Here is a 17,367-nt window from a genome sequence, read left to right on the forward strand (position 1 = left end):
TTCAGCTTTCCATTCGACTACAATATTATTCATATAACACTTTTCTAGACCTGTACTAGTTACTACAAAATTCTGAAAATTATATTATAAAAAAATGAAAGAAATCGTGATTTCAATGATGGGAATTTTTTTTGGTAATAGAAAAGAAGAAATGAAAAAAGAATTTGCAAGGACGATAATGGTTACCATATAAATAATAATTTGCAAAAACGTATTTAACATATCAAACCCTACAAATTTTAAATATTACCATCACCATCCCTCTTTATAAAACACCATAAAGCCTTTAAACCTCTAAACATTGCAGCAACAAACATTCATTTCATTCTCTCACTACTCCAAAAGAAAAAAAAAAGCCATGAACTCTTCCTCTCTTCTAACTCCTTCATCTTCTTCTTCTCCTCATTTCCAATCTCCCGCAACATTCGACCACGATGACTTCCTCCACCACATCTTCTCCTCAACTCCTTGGCCCTCCTCCGTCCTCGATGAAGCTCCTACACCTACACCCGATTGTGCCGCCGTCCCTGGATTTCACCACCACGACGTCGATTCAAGAAACCAGATCACTATGATTCCTCTGTCTCATAACCATAACGACGCTCTCTTCAATGGCTTCTCCACTGGATCTCTCCCTTTCCAACTCCCTCAGGTATATGATTCCGTTGTTTCATTTCTCTCCCATTTCCAAATACTATATAGTAGAGAAAATATTAAGTACATGTTTTTTGGTTAAGTACGTATTAATTAATTAAAATGTTATTTGTAATATATTTTTCTTAGGGATCGGGAGGTCAAACACAATCGCCGGCCACGGCGTCAACAACCACCGGGGGTACTACGGCGCCGACTCAGACTAAGCCTAAAGTCCGAGCTAGGAGAGGTCAAGCCACTGATCCACACAGTATCGCCGAACGGGTTCGATTTTTTTTTCAGTTTTTTTTTTTACTTTTCCTCACTATTCGCTTTCAGTTACCGAGAAAAACGTATAAAGTTACATACTACTGTACTTAAATATAGTATTTTGGAGGTAATTATTGAATTTTTTTTTTGAAATTTATGGGACAGTTACGAAGAGAGAGAATAGCGGAGAGAATGAAATCTCTTCAAGAACTTGTCCCTAATGGCAACAAGGTAAATAATTTAATTTATCGTCATTAATCTAACTTTTCGATCATCCATCTCTATAGTTGGTAAAATTTGATGAAAGGAGTAGATGACTCGAATCCAGTTTGTATATACATTTCTTTAATATGATCCCAAATTGAATAATGTGTTTAATTAATCATATGGAATTGCACTGATGTGTTTTATTTAGTCTTGGAGTTCATAATTTGGACCACAAATTGAGTAGTAGGTTATCTAGAGCTTTGGACTTTTATACTATCAAATGATTAAACACTGATTAGCTAATTAATTATAAGATTAATTAAATAAATACTAGTAATAAACAGATGTAGGATTGCTAACATGGTGTTTTTTTTTTAATTGTAATAATTAACAGACAGACAAAGCATCAATGCTCGATGAGATTATCGATTATGTCAAGTTCTTACAGCTCCAAGTCAAGGTGAATCTTTTTAACATATTAAATTTTTTAGTATTCTCTTATAATAATGGAAGCTTCTTTACCTTTGAGTTTGACATTAGAATATGTAAATCAAATATGGGGCTTCTGCAACTAAAATTCCTTATGCTCCCTCACCATTTTATCTCGTAATTAATTATTTTTATCTTTGGGGATTGCGAAAATTTATAATCACCTCATTATATGAACAGTTAAGTTAAACAAACGGGCGCAAACTTAGTTACTCTCTTTAAATTTGAAAATTATGTATTCAGGTACTAAGCATGAGTAGACTGGGAGGTGCTGCTTCTGTTTCTTCTCAAATTTCTGAGGTAATTTCATTAATATTTTTCAAAGTTCACATTTTAATTATAACATATTCAAAAGTCATCATTATAAAAGAGGGGATAATGTCATCTATACCAACATAGAATGAATTCACTGCTTAATTTATGGAAAAAAGTTTTACTTAAGGAAGAAGACAAATCAAAAGTAGTTGTTTTTTTTGGGTTTCGACTTTCTAACACAATTTAAAAAGTATTCCGAAAAGAGTAAAAAAAAAAAACAAAACTGCAAATTTAAAGGAAAAAGGAAGGGCAGCGCACGCGTGCTGACTTTTTCTCCAACAGCAAAATACCAAAACCTTCAAATTTCGACATCATAGCTTTAGGGTTTTGCTTTTCTTGTTTTCCTTTTTAAAAATTTCGTGATTAAAATTTTTCAGGATGCCGGTGGATCCCACGAAAACACCTCATCCTCCGGCGAGAATCAGACGGCGAAGATGACGGAGCACCAAGTGGCAAAGCTAATGGAAGAGGACATGGGATCGGCCATGCAATATCTACAGGGGAAAGGTCTTTGCCTAATGCCAATCTCTTTAGCTACCACAATCTCCACCGCCACGTGTCCATCTCGTAACCCTTTCGTTAAAGATACCGGCGTTCCTTTGTCTCCTAACCTATCCACTACAACAATTGCTAACGGTAGTGGTTCGTCGTTGGTCACCGTTAAAGACGCTCCTACCGTTTCCAAGCCGTGATAACGGCGGTTTTTTAAATTATTTTCCTTTTTTTGGGTGGAAAGAAAAAAAAACACAGAAGACAAAGACAAGTGGGATTAAAGGCGGTATTGGTCCAAAGTCTAGAAAAGAAATAACGTTGCGTTTTATACGACACCGTATTTCGCTTTCTGTCTTTTTTTGCCTACTCAAACCACCCAAACACTCATGTTTTCGCTTGGTGTTTTTTTTTCTTCTTTTTTTTTGGTATTAATCTAATATCCGCAAAGTTTTTATCGGTTTATAAAGTTGCATCCTTTAATTTTCTGTGGTTATATTATCTATCACATAACCAGTCCGCTCTAACAAATATGATTTTGATTATTACATGTCAAATAACGAACACTTGAGAAGGTTTAGCTGTTTAGCTATTACGCACATATTGAAGAAATTTAGTTTTGTGGTCAGTAGCTGGATATGCGGTCTAGAACATACTATTAGTAGTTATTACATTTAATTGGTGAGACCTCACTTAGATCTTCCTAGTGTTAAAAAAATCACTATGCAATAGGGTACAAGAGTAGCATTTAACGTTTAGACCCCCCTCTCATGATCATTGTGGGTAAAAGTTCTGTAGAGTGAAATGGTATTAATATAAATACTACAGCATAATATAACTGAAATTAATGATCCATATAGAAATTAGTATTGTTTCGGCATGAGGCTTGAGTTTTGACTTCAAGTTATAAAATTAAAATAAATAAATAAGTATATTTTGAGCCATGGGGGAAAAATCACGACGAGGTTTGGAAGTATTAGGCAAATTATAAAGAAAAAGTGAGGGGCACAGATTGACTCAACGAGGGAGTGGGCGGCTACTAACTATACACCACACTCGTTCAATTTTAAAATTATTGATTTTCTTTACAATATTTGTATATTACAGTGTGATTGTAACCAGAGGCAGAGAGCTTCAAAACTAAAGCATATGGTTCTTAAACATAACACAAACTATTAACACCGATCAGATATAGAGCAATGATTCAAAACAAACCTATGTCCATCTATTCACAAGAGATTCTTCCTGACCCTCAACGTTAAGCTTAGGATATGTTGTTTCAAAGGAACAAATTAGAGCAAATGCATGAAATGGTTTAGCTTTTATGGACCTTAATTAATATCAATGAATAATATTTAATAAGAAGAAGACTCTGCCCTTCCTCAATCGTGTATGAGTCCAGTCAGATGGGAAAACCAAATAAAACAAATAGCAATACATGAAACCGTAGTTGCTAGCTATAATCTATGTCTAAGAAACTACTGGCTATTTAGCAATGCAACTCACCATATATACAGGATGTTTTGATTGAGTTCAGGTTAATGAGTTAGCATATAATGTGGATTATTTCCCATTTGTTCCCGTTTGTTAAAATGCTTGTGAAGCAAAATGGGAGACCCGTCAAATTAGAGAGCACAACACAAACCTTTTCTTACTGCCACCATCAACATGAATCAAGTTCTTGGGTACAAAATGTAGAAAATAAATAAATAATACATCAGAAAGGTTCTCTATTTATATCATATGCAAAGAGACAAGTGGAGGTTAGACTGATGCATTTGTGATCAAAGAATAGATTAGCCAACAAGTAATTTTTCCAATATTTAGTTTCAGGTCTAGCCACTGAATATTCCACCATACTTGAGAAACGGCGTACGTCTCTCTATATATATATTACTAACCCATATATAAACTCTTAAATTGTGAAATTCAGTAATTAATCGATTGAACAATGACAAACACATACCAATCTCACACGATACATAGTATATATATAATCCAAAATAGAAGCAAACAGAGCTAGTGTTCTAGATGTTCTTCACAACCATCAAGCTAGAAATCTCCAATTAAGTTGGCTAGTAATTCTACATGCTTCCATATATAATTGACTTACCTGATTCTACGCTTCCAAAGTTGGAATTAGATAAAGGTATCCTTGAAATGTCTTCCCACTTGATATTAATACCAACCTATTGCAAAAATAAGAGAACACAAAATCAGATTGTTATTATTGCTTTATTCTCTTGCATAGGTATTTTGGCGATGACAATGTGCAAATTCACAAAACATGATCAATGTTCAAGTAGCATTGTATTGCACAAGAAATATTAGACAGGGTAATCAACGACACTTTTGCTAATATGGTATTGTTTCTCGATTAACCTAAAGGTTTACAAATTCCCTTAATCATATTAGTAACGTTTTTCAGTTCACCTATCTATAATCCCTCCAACCAGAACTAATCAACCCGCCACTTTAACATCAAGTATAGCTTGGATATGCAAATAAAGGAAGAAAGCATAGTAGCCTGACTAATAGTTATGATTAAATTTGCATCTACATTCAACCCTAAGTTACGAGAACATGAAAATCCAACTCAAAACAAGATATTATTTAGAATATTATAGATGGTTTATGAACATAATCATTTCTATATCTCTCTCACACAAAAAATATGAAGTTTAATGCTCATTCAAACTCATCGATTAAACTACTTCAAACACATGAAGAAACTGCAGAAACAACACAGTCATCACAATAACCTAAACCAGCATAAGGAAAAGAACCTGGGGTTACACTTAGACTGTAATGTAAACCAAAAATCTATACGTCTCTACTTGTTATCTGCTAAAGCAATTAGACACTAATACTGGTAATAAAGCAAATTTACAATTTAATTTCAGTAGACACAACACAAAGACAACAAAGCTAGACAACAAACCAGCCAAGAGAAAATCATATGAGATATCATAAATTATGCAACTTAAGATCAACCAGTAGAAAAATATACATTTTAGTATTTGTTCATCTCCACGGTTATCTAATTTCATGAATTCATTTGTGGAGTTCAAGGTGAAGCACATTCGACATCAGTACCTAAAGACCTGTTCACAATTTGATTTCTTCAAACACAACACAAAGACGTTACTTACCTGAATGGTTGACACTTGATACAAAATTAGCAAAATCTCCTTACTTTTGTTACTTACTCAAGGAACGTCAAAAAGGCAACATTCTAAAAGAAACTAAAAAAGGAAGACCAGCTCATTCCTTTGCTCGAACCCATCATAGTGTATTTAGTAATCAAAGCATACTAAGCAAAATAACTTCAAAACTAGCTAAGTTTTTACATTACAAAGTAATTGATTTTGATTATATAAAAAAAAATAACTAAAAGAATAACGTCAGATGAAAATATGGTCAGTTCTGTAACTTAACTAGTTAACTAGATCAATCATTTCAGTAGAAAATAAGAGTTTTAAACCTCCTTTGGCAGCATAAGATAAACAACTTCAGTAGAAGGTAACATTTTTTTACCTCATTTTGGCACCATATTAGATTCACTGTTCCACAGAAAACAACATTTGCCACCCGAAAATACCAAAACAAAGCAACAAAATCTATTTTATAACAAATTCAGAAAGCAAAAGGAAGAAACCGGCAAGGAAAAAGGATAATAGAGAGCATTAGGTATAGGGTTCAACTTGCAAAGAAATCAAGTTAGTGAATATCTACCAACTAACCGGAACACATTAACTCCAAGACAGAATTCAATGCCATCCAGCATTAGTCCGTAACACAAAAAAGGATATTATACATCAATGACCTTTTAAGACCAAACAGCTGGATTCAGTGCTTCATTACCAACTTGCTCAAAAGGAAATAAAAAATCATGTTTTCCATTGAAACCGGTACACAACTAGGGTGTGCATGAATAGATACCAAACAAAAAACCATCATACACAAATTCCATCATTATGGCTTCTGGTGAAACCTGAGAGCCACTTCTAGTTTCTGAAAGATAGAAGAGGAAAAGTACATAATTCATGGATCACTCGCATATAACTGTTAAGATCATCAGAGGATTTCAACATGAAAAAACTTTATTAGGAAAACAAAAAAAAAAACAGATCACATCCACACAAAAAAAAAGACAAAGAGACAATCAGTATTTATTTAAATCTATGAGAAGAATGTGTACCGGTTGGGGCTCATGATCATCAAAACTCGCGCTTTCCCTAGATCCACTCGAAGAAATCAACCATAGAGAGCACACTTAACAATATATACATTTACTGTATTATTTACAAACCCCAACTATAAAACACTGAGCTTTTCTCCACCAAACTTTTACAAAAGAGCTTAAAAACAAACATTCTTATGCGTAAGCAAGCACCCACTTCAACACAATATAGAGTAGAAAAAAAAATCACATGACTAATTTATCTAAACGCATTTATCTTATTTACATATATGATAACCAGCCAAGTGCAGAACAAAATAGATGATAAGAAGGCAAATGATGTAGATGAATCGATGATAAGAGTGAGAAAAGAGAGAGAGAGAGAGAGAGAGAGAGAGAGAGAGAGAGAGAGAGAGAGTGAGAGAAGAGAGAGGAAGCAAGAAGAGGTATAGGCAACTGACAGAAAGAGAGGTGAGCACGCACACGCAAAGTTATAGACACATAACAGTGCCTGCATGTGCTCACTCTCTTCTGTCAGTTTTCTCTGTTGCATTTCTTCAATCACTTTCTCTCTGTCTTCTATCAACTAATTGGAAAAAAACCTAGATGTTTTACTAAGAATTCAAGTTTTCTTCATTCATACCCTAACTCACAGATCTCTTCCAAACCCTAATAAATAGAACCCTCAGATTCACTAATCTTTCAATTCTCTGAGATTTGGTTTTTGTTTGATGAGTATTATTATTGCTTTCGTCTTCTTTGCATAGAGACTGTAATGGAGAAACAGTCAGAATATAAAGAGACACAGAGATAGGAGCGAGAAAGGGTTCAAAGATTGACGACGGAGATTGTGGTTTTTTCTTCTTTTAATTTCTTTTTTTTTTTCCCTTTCCAAAATAAAGAGACATAATGTTTTGTCAAAAAGGGTTTTGAGATTTCCAACACGTGTTCCATAGTGAGTGGATGGGAGAGCACACCTGGTGGGTCAAATCTGTAACAATTATGGGTGTTTAACTTAAAGTCAGTTTTCAAAGGGGGTGACGCGTGAGTAAACACAGCCGACGAAGAATTATGTCCAATGAATTCAGACCTACTTTTCTTTCCTATTAATTTCAGTTTAACATTTTTTTTTAAGATTCATTTTATAAGTTAAAAATGCGGTTTAACGTTTTAAAATTGGTTATGATATTTGTAGTTGAAATTTAGGATTAGTAATAATTTGCGAGTCTAATCAATCTCCTCTTACCAAGAAAAGGATCAAAGATCAAAAGATGAAGAGTAAGAAAGAACAATCACTTACCTGTAGATAACAACATAACAAAAAGACTTCAAACGTAACTATTTAAAGTCGGTAAAATGGCATAATTTAGTTTGGTTAATAGTTTCTATTTAGGAGTGAGCAAAACATAAGTGCTGTTGTTCTTTCTTAATCGAGTCAGGTTTCGAATTTCCTTTTTGGACACTATTACACTACTCATGATGAGACTTTTTTATTGTCTATTAGTAAAAGATATATTTTTCCAAAGAATTGTCCATCTACACTTTTTTTTTATAGGTTTGGTCAAATAGGTTTTAATTTGGTTTTTAACCCAATTTTGCCCTCATTTTTCAAAAACGAAAATATGAAAATATAAATAAATTTTGAAAGTAAATTTATGTCCAAAAAAAAAACAAAATAAAAACCTAAGCCTCTGATTCACTGAGAGACTTCTACAAGACTAAAACCCTTATTTCTTTTTCTCTTTTAGTAAATGAATTTTACATCAAACATACTTTGTTCTATTTTATAGTCTTCTGAAACCATTACCTTCAACTCTTCGAGATACGTAGTGGGTTGCAAAGTCAGTAATCTCACACGTTTTTCTTCATCATCAATAAATCTCCACTCCTTGTTGGCATTCAGTGTCCATACACCACAAATAACGTAGATTTGCATCATAAACAAGTAAGGTAAATTTTCGTGGAAGGTGGATGAGATTGTAAACAACCGATTATCATAAGTTATGTCGAATGTCAATTTTTGCTGTTTTTGTCTTTCTTCTAAATAATTTAGAATACACATTCTAAACTATATTAGAACATATCTAAACATAAATACAGAATCATAACTATAAATTACGATTATTCAAAAAATATTCACTTTCCTTATTTAGTTTATTTTCTTTCTATTTCTAGAGTATTCTAAGTTTTACAGATTATAAATTCTAAAATGTTTATGATATATCTTCTACTAATTTTAGTATACAGGGTAAAACGTGGAAAATATATTCTGAATTGATGTAGAATGAAGAAAAATTTAGAATACATATTCTTAATTTGGTAGAACATACAAAATTCAGTTTCTGAAGTTTTTAGAACACATTTTTCGTCTAAACTTCTTAGAACATATACAAATTGTAGAATGAATAATCTAAAATTTTCAGAACTTGAAAAAATCGTAGAAAGTCTTTTCTGAACAATTCAAGCCAAAAATCATCAATTTACAAACTGATTTTTGACACTCTAAACATTTTTTTTTCAAAATTTTTTTTACACAGTTGTATACTAACATGGGTTTACTATTTATTTTTTTTTGTCCAAACTCCTAAAAACTTCACTATATATATTAGTAGGGATATTTTCGTTACAATTAACAATTTTCAAAAAAAAAAGTGTATACGGACAAATACTCAGAAAAATCTCATTTTTTTAATATAATTTTCCGTATCTAATTACGTCAGATGAACTGATGCCGATAAAAAACACTTCCACTAACTCAGAAGGACATTTTAATAATGAAATCATTATTGGCACCGCACCAGTACATTGTACGCTTCCACTAATTACTATGGGTTTTCAATCTTATCTTCCTCCTTTTTTAGATTTTAGATTCCCATTTGCCATTTGGGCATCTTCCCTGTAATTTTACAACTATGATAGTTGATAAAACAAAAACAAAAATTTTAGTTTTGATTTCATTTGTAAATCATAGAATCGTGGAATAGTGACATGATTATGTGGTTCAATATATTCTTACAATACAAATCTCATAACGTAGTTAGCTAGATTATTCCACCAACATTATCTCTTGAGGAGTAAAAAGTAGTACAACTTTAAAGTGTTGGAAACCTAAAATTTACCCCATCGAATCAAGTGACAAAAGTCTTGTACTAATCTCTGCTTAAAGTATAGATTTCGATAAACGAAGCTTTATGATCATTTTGTCGATTTGGAAACATTTACTCCACTACCAGTACATACTGAATCACCGATACTAGTACATAGTACATTTGTGGAGTTGTAATTATAATTGACCAAACTCCGTACTTAACTAATTTGATTGATCAACTCATAAACATATAAAATAAACCCTCTGTACAACTACTACTGTGCAAGTTAGTCATTAATTACCCCTTCCCTACTGCGTAACGACATGCAACAATAACCTTCACGTCGAGCCATTAGTCAATCACTTGTAAATAATTTTATTTCACATTCTTTCTTGCTCCTCATACAATTTCCTAAAATCCACCATTTGCTTGCAACTAGTGAAAACTAATTTGTCGTCGATAGTTTATGGTTTAGTTCTAATTTTAAATATTAGTTTCCGTCTCCTTACTCAAGGGCTCAGCTCGTCCAAAATCCAAAATGTGTTTCCCATTTTTATACGCAACTTTGGAAAGAGACAAAGAGTATTCTTCACATGTTTACCAAAAAAAAAACATTAGAAAGAGTAAATGTCTCTGGACAACTACCATACGATTTTCAAAATAACAAATAAATTCCGTATCAAAATATAACAACTATGAACCATTACTCTTCCCTAAAGAGGAAATAATGTACAAGGTACCTTCTATTTGGGTCCCAAAAGACATATATGTGGCCATGAAGTTCTCAAACGTTGCAAGCTCATCTACATTCTTAAAACTTGAACTTTCCACTGAATCCATTCAATACGTCAGCTATGAGCTATGCCTGTGTGTTTGCCAGTGGTAGACCAAAAAGAGTGTATTGGCTTGCTTGGCCTTTAGGGTAACAAGCTTTGAGACTCTTCCACTGTGTTTGTGAACTGTCCTGTGTTGGTCACCGTGGATCACGGAGAATGAATGAAGGTTGACAAATGTTAATAAATCTTTTTTTACATATGTTAATGCTTTAAATTGCAAGGTTCAGAATCACAGTCTCATCTAATTTTTGTTTTGTTTGTTTTGAGTTTTGACTAGCCATGAGGACTAAACCAAAAAAAATTACTGGGGTTTCATTTGTTCAACTCACTGTTCTCAATTACTGACTAAACTTATTTATGCATTTATAGACCAAAATATTAAATTGTGAAATCAAAATCCAAGTAAACCAGACATTGTTACGATACTAATCAACGACAAATTAATTACAAAGCAGAAATGTTTTCAGTGCCTCCACCATCTTCCTCGTTCGATCATCCTCCATCAGCGCAGAATCCGTTTGAAACAAACCCTTGTGCGTCTCCTGATTCCTATAGTACTGATTATCGAATGTCGAAGATGTCTCTGGATCGTTGCTCACCGTCAATGACGACGATTCTGAGGACGAACATTTGTTCATTAGTGTCTTTGCGTATGACTTGTCGAGAGACGCGTCGATTAGCTCGAAACTTCCTTTTGAGTCTTGTTTAAATCTTCCATTGAATGCGTTGCAATGCGAAGCCCCAATCGTGTGTGCTCCTAAACGTACAGTAATTAGAAAAAAACAGAGGTAAAACAGAGCTTAATCCATATAACCAGAGTAGAATGTAATAACCAATCCGGTTTAGTCAATTACTCTGTTTTCATCATATAGTCAAGAAGCATTGATATATATACCAGAGAGAACGACGAGATCTTGAATAGACAAGCCTTTAGAAGAGAAGGCATCGATCATTTGGTCAAGACTGAAATCTGTGTCGATTATGTTCTGTCTGGTACACAGAATGTAAAGGAGAAGTTCAAAAGAAAAGAATTTAACTAAGAGAAAAGGAACACAAATTGGAGAAAATGAAGAACGATAATGAGAAAAGAACTTAGGGACGTACATCTAGAGTTCCAAAACCAATGAAAACTCAAAAGTTATTTCTCTGTCTTTTTAGCAGTTTTTAGACTGAGAAGAGTTATCTACATCTCATTTGTCCACGTTTTATTTCCTCTTCTTTTGTCACAAACATGTTGAACCACTTCGATGTTAGTATGTCTCACTCTCTTTGTATATAACTACATGCTCCCACACAACCCGTGGGTTGTGGTGTAATTGTCATTTTTTTTTTCTTTTTTCCTTTTTCGTTTTTCTGATCTCTCTTTTGTATTATTTTGTTTTAAGTACGCATATATGGGCTACCAAGTCATTTATAGTTTAATGTTTTTTTTTTAAATGTGGTCAATAGTGGCTGTTGTGTCTGAGTTTTTATTATATTTTAAGTATTGTTGTCTGAAGAACGATGAGGATGTTGTTTTTTGCTATTGAGGATCCAATCATATCATTGACTGATATCGTTCCTATTTAAGCGGAATATATTAGGGTGGAGTATATTTAAACGGAGTAGCGGAAATAAAGATATTGTCATTATTAGTATCTTAATTATTGTCAGTATTAGTATCTTCACGGTAGAGAGTATCTCTGAGATCTATATATCTCTTCAAAACCTCCCATATTATATAATTAAGACTTGAAAGTTTTGTGTGGAAATATAGCTAATGTATATAAAGTTTTGTGAGCTTAAGCTAGCTGTCCATATACCAAAGAAGAAGCAATGTTTGTTCAACGATGAGGAGGGTGCTAAAGAGTCAATATTTTTGGCATGGATGAATTTGAATAGGTCGAATTCTTTGAGTAGGACACTCACGTATGCCGAGATCCCAAGTTTTTTTATTTGGAATAAAAAAAGAAACGGTTTCAGGCAATGAAAAGAGGAAGGTTAGAGGGTGTTCCTCGACACATGGGGGAAATATTTTATTTGAGAATCTATTAGATGTTGTATATTTGAAATATACTTGTACATAGTATAGTTGGTTAAAGGCTCTGGAATTGTCCGGTTTATTATCTAGATTATTTGTATAGACCCGGTTTGTTTCGGTTTAAAAATCACATTCAACATAAGAATGTTGTAACAAACACTTGATCGTTTAGAATGAGAAAACAAGTTTTCTAACAAACTCTCTCTCGATTCGTGTTTGCTGATATGGTATCAGAGCAATTTTTTCGCTCGTTTGATCTCTAGATCGTGTTGTTTCTTCATTTTCTTCTTGATTCTTCACCAATTCATAGTCTCGATTCCAGATCTGTGCAAAATTTGAGCTCAAGCGGAGGAGATTCATGTTTCCAGCTTCTGTTTTCATCTGAAATTGCACATTTGAGCTTCGATCTCTCTAATGGTGAAGTTACGCAAGAAGACTACGGTTCGCAATGCTTCTATGGTTTCAGATTGTTCTCCGATGAAGAATCGAGCTGGATCCTCTCATCCAGCGGACGATGACATCGAATCAAGTCCGAATCCAAGGCTTCCAGCAATTCGTGACCGTCCTAACACAATCGCGGAAGAAATCGCATCATACAATAACGCTCATAGTCCTTTCTTCCTTCACGCATCAGATCACCCATGTTTATCTATTGTTTCTCACACTCTTGATGGTTCCAATTACAACAATTGGTCTATTGCTATGCGGATGAGCTTAGATGCTAAGAATAAGCTTAGCTTTGTGGATGGTTCACTTCCTAGGCCAGAGATTGATAGTAATTTGTTCAAGATTTGGAGTCGCTGCAATAGTATGGTTAAGGCGTGGATCTTAAATGTTGTGAACCAAGAAATTTACGATAGTATCTTGTACTATGAGGATGTTGTTGAGATGTGGAATGACTTATTCCAGAGGTTTCGAGTAAGTAATCTTCCAAGGAAGTATCAACTTGAACAAGCGATTCACACACTCAAGCAAGGAAGTATGGATTTGTCGACTTACTACACTAAGAAGAAGACATTGTGGGAACAGTTGGCGAATACTAAGCTTACCACTGTGAAGAGGTGTAATTGTGATCATGTTAAAGAATTGATGGAAGAGGCAGAGACAAGTAAAATCATTCAGTTCCTCATGGGGTTGAATGACAACTTTGCCAACATTCAAGGACAAATCCTGAACATGAAACCGAGGCCGACTTTGACTGAGATTTACAACATGTTGGATCAAGATGAAAGTCAGAGGATAGTTGGTGGATGCACACCTCACAACTTTGCTACTCCTACTGCTTTTCAAGTCCAAGCTGCTCCGGTCTCTGAGCAAACGAAAGTGTTGCTGGCTCATAATGGTTTTCAGAAACCAAAATGTTCTCACTGTCACAAAGTTGGTCACACAGCTGATAAGTGTTACAAGTTGCATGGTTTTCCTCCTGGCTTTGGTTCGAAGTGGAAGAAACCACAGACGATAGGGGTTATTAACCTTGCTGCAACTCACCCTACACCTCAGCTTGATCAAAAGGAGAACATAGAATTTACTTGTGAAGAGATGTCTAAGGATCAAATCCAAACTGTGATTTCGTATTTGAGTTCCAAGCTTCACACTGTTACTGCAGAACCTTCCACACTCCCTAATCCTTGTGCTTCGACTTCAACTTCTGTTCCTGTAATCTCACATATTTCAGGTACTTTCCTGTCCCTATACTCTAATGTCTATTATGACATGCTAATATTTTCATTATCTAAGGAACCAGCTGTGTCTCCAAGGGCTTGGGTTATAGATTCCGGGGCAACTCACCATGTCACTCACAATAGAGACCTTTATGTAGAATTTAAACCTTTAGATAGAACCTTTGTCACCCTCCCTAACGGATACATTGTTCGTATAGTAGGCATTGGTCTTATTCTATTAACTGATGATATCATTCTGCATAATGTGCTTTATATTCCTAAATTTAAATTCAATTTGTTGAGTGTTAGTGTCATAACAAAGACATTGAAAACTAAAATGAGTTTTACCTCTGATGAATGCTTTATTCAGGATCTTACACTGGAATTGATGATTGGAAAAGGGATTGAACTTGGAAATTTATATGTCTTGCATTTTGATGAGTCTAATCATTTTGTTTCTTTAAAAGGTACTGCTTCTCTTACTAAAAATGTCTCGGTTTGTTCTAGTGTAATCGTTGATTCCAATATATGGCATAGACGTCTAGGACATCCTTCTCAATCTAAAATAGATTTGTTATCTGATGTATTGAGATCAAAAGGCATTAAAGGAAATAAAGAACATTTTTCTGTTTGTCATGTTTGTCATTTATCAAAACAAAAACATCTTCCTTTTACATCTAGACAGAACATGTGTAGTGCTCCTTTTGACCTTGTTCACATTGATACTTGGGGTCCTTTCTCAGTAGAGACTAAAGACGGTTATAAATACTTTTTAACTATTGTTGATGATCATAGTCGAGCTACTTGGATCTATTTGATGAAGTCAAAATCTGATGTCTTGCATATTTTTCCTGGTTTTCCTAATATGGTTGAAACTCAATATAATACTAATGTCAAATCTGTTAGATCTGATAATGCTCATGAACTGAAATTTAATGCATTGTTTACTGAAAAAGGAATAATATCATATCATTCATGCCCAGAAACTCCTGAACAAAATTCAGTAAGAAAAAAAACATCAACACATTTTGAATGTTGCTAGGGCTCTTCTTTTTTAGTCTAATATTCCTTTAGAGTTTTGGGGAGATTAGGTCTTGACAGCTGTTTTTTTATCAATAGATTGCCAACTCCGGTTTTAGAAAATAAGTCTCCTTTTGAGAAATTAACTAACAAACCCCCTGAGTATACTTCTTTAAAGAGCTTTGGTTGTTTATGTTATAGTTCAACCTCCCCTAAGCATAGAAACAAATTTGACCCTAAAACAAAGGCTTGTATTTTTCTAGGATATCCAACTGGATATAAGGGGTATAAGCTACTAGATATGGAGACACATTCTATTTCTGTTTCTAGACATGTCATTTTCTATGAGGATATTTTTCCTTTTGTATCACCCACTATCAAGGATGATACAAAACTTTTCTTTCCTCATCTTCATTCACCTGCAAACCCCGATGATTTTCCTCTTGTGCAAACATCCTCTGATGCACATCCACCTCAAGATGTGTCATCTTCTGAGATTTTGATCCCTTCTAAATCACTATCTCGTAGACAACGAAAACCCCCTAAACACATGCAGGATTTTCATTGTTATAATACTACTAGTACTATTAAATATCCAATATCCAATTATATCTCTTATTCATATCTATCTGAGCCTTTTCTTGCTTTCATTAATATAATCACAAATGACATTGTCCCACAAAGATATTCAGAAGCTAAGGATTATGTTGTGTGGTGTGATGCAATAAGAGAGGAGATTGGTGCTATGATTCGAACTAACACTTGGAGTGAAGATCAATTACCACCTAACAAGAAGGCGATTGGTTGTAAATGGGTATTTACAATCAAATATCATGCAGATGGAAGTATAGAGAGATATAAGGCAAGATTAGTTGCTAAAGGTTTCACACAGGAAGAGGGTGTCGACTATGAAGAGACTTTTTCACCTGTTGCTAAACTACCTTTTGTCAGATTGTTATTTCTGACTGTAGCTAAGAGAAATTGGATAATTGATCAGATTGATATATCCAATGCCTTTCTAAATGGAGACTTGGATGAAGAAATTTATATGAAGATACCACCTGGTTATGCAGATATACTTGGAGTGAAACTTCCGCCTAATGTTGTGCTCAGACTACATAAGTCCATTTACGGCTTAAAGCAAGCTTCTCGGCAATGGTTCATCAAGTTATCTGATCCTTTGCGGAAAATGGGATTTGCTAAATCGTCTGGTGAACATACTTCGTTTATCAAATCTCAGGATGAAGTATTTCTTGCGGTTTTGATGTATGTCGATGACATGTTGATTGTCAGTAATAGTGCTGATGCAGTTGCAGATTTTAAGGATGAATTGAAGTCATATTTCAAGTTAAGAGATTTGGGTCCTGCAAAGTACTTCCTCGGCATAGAGATTGCAAGATCTTCTGCAGGCATCTCACTTTGTCAACAGAAATACATATTGGAGTTGTTATCTACTACATGTTTTCTGGGCAGCAAACCTTGTGATTCTCCGATGAACCCCAATGTCAAGATAACAAAAGATGCAAGCACTTTGTTACCGGATTCCACTCAGTACAGAAAGTTGGTTGGTAAACGCATGTATCTCCAAATAACAAGACCGGATATCTCTTTTGCGGTTAACAAGCTTTGTCAGTATTCTCATGTTCCTAGAGATACTCATTTGATTGTCGTACATCAAGTCTTGAGATATTTGAAAGGAATAATGGATCAAGGACTGTTTTATGCAGCTGATAATAAGTCTGACCTGAGGGGATTTTCGGATGCAGATTGGGGATCTTGTACTGATGATAGAAGGTTTGTTACAGGTTTCTGTATATTCATTGGAGGCTCTTTTGTATCATGGCGATCGAAGAAGCATGATACAGTTTCTCAAAGCTCTGCAGAATCAGAGTTTCGAGCTATGGCTTTGACAACCAAGGAACTCATTTGGCTTTCTCGACTTATGCGAGATTTGCAGATTTCATTCACTCTTCCAGCTTATCTCTATGGTGATAATACAGCAGCATTACATATCGCTAATAATGCAGTGTTCCATGAGAGAACTAAACATGTGGATATGGATTGCTACAAGATCAGGGAGGAGGTAGATTCTGGATTTTTTTAAAACTATGCATGTTCGAACAGGGAATCAGTTAGCAGATGTTCTCACTAAAGC

At 34.4% G+C, this 17,367-nt stretch overlaps 2 protein-coding genes across 2 annotated transcripts; one reads left to right on the forward strand and one right to left on the reverse strand.

Annotated features, from left to right (window-relative positions):
* On the forward strand, positions 233-2,919 carry LOC104717092 (transcription factor bHLH69-like). Its single transcript, XM_010434615.2, has 6 exons — positions 233-652; positions 784-918; positions 1,069-1,134; positions 1,505-1,570; positions 1,843-1,899; positions 2,292-2,919. Exons 1-6 carry the CDS (start codon positions 359-361, stop codon positions 2,604-2,606), a joined length of 933 nt encoding a protein of 310 aa, XP_010432917.1. The 5' UTR covers positions 233-358; the 3' UTR covers positions 2,607-2,919.
* On the reverse strand, positions 10,914-11,718 carry LOC104717093 (peroxidase 46-like). Its single transcript, XM_010434616.2, has 2 exons — positions 11,407-11,718; positions 10,914-11,268 (listed from the first exon to the last, which is right to left on the reverse strand). The coding sequence occupies exons 1-2, from the start codon at positions 11,615-11,617 to the stop codon at positions 10,952-10,954; spliced, it is 528 nt and encodes a 175-aa protein (XP_010432918.1). The 5' UTR covers positions 11,618-11,718; the 3' UTR covers positions 10,914-10,951.

Source organism: Camelina sativa, chromosome 10 (assembly GCF_000633955.1).
Source record: "Camelina sativa cultivar DH55 chromosome 10, Cs, whole genome shotgun sequence".
In the NCBI taxonomy this organism is placed as follows: domain Eukaryota; kingdom Viridiplantae; phylum Streptophyta; class Magnoliopsida; order Brassicales; family Brassicaceae; genus Camelina; species Camelina sativa.

Coding starts and splice junctions, on each gene's coding strand:
- LOC104717093 (XM_010434616.2), bottom strand. CDS start 11,617: ATGTACGTCCCTAAGTTCTTTTCTCATTATCGTTCTTCATTTTCTCCA. Junction 11,269..11,406: donor AGATCTCGTCGTTCTCTCTG/GTATATATATCA, acceptor CTGTACGTTTAG/GAGCACACACGATTGGGGCT.
- LOC104717092 (XM_010434615.2), top strand. CDS start 359: ATGAACTCTTCCTCTCTTCTAACTCCTTCATCTTCTTCTTCTCCTCAT. Junction 919..1,068: donor CACACAGTATCGCCGAACGG/GTTCGATTTTTT, acceptor TTTATGGGACAG/TTACGAAGAGAGAGAATAGC. Junction 1,135..1,504: donor TTGTCCCTAATGGCAACAAG/GTAAATAATTTA, acceptor AATAATTAACAG/ACAGACAAAGCATCAATGCT.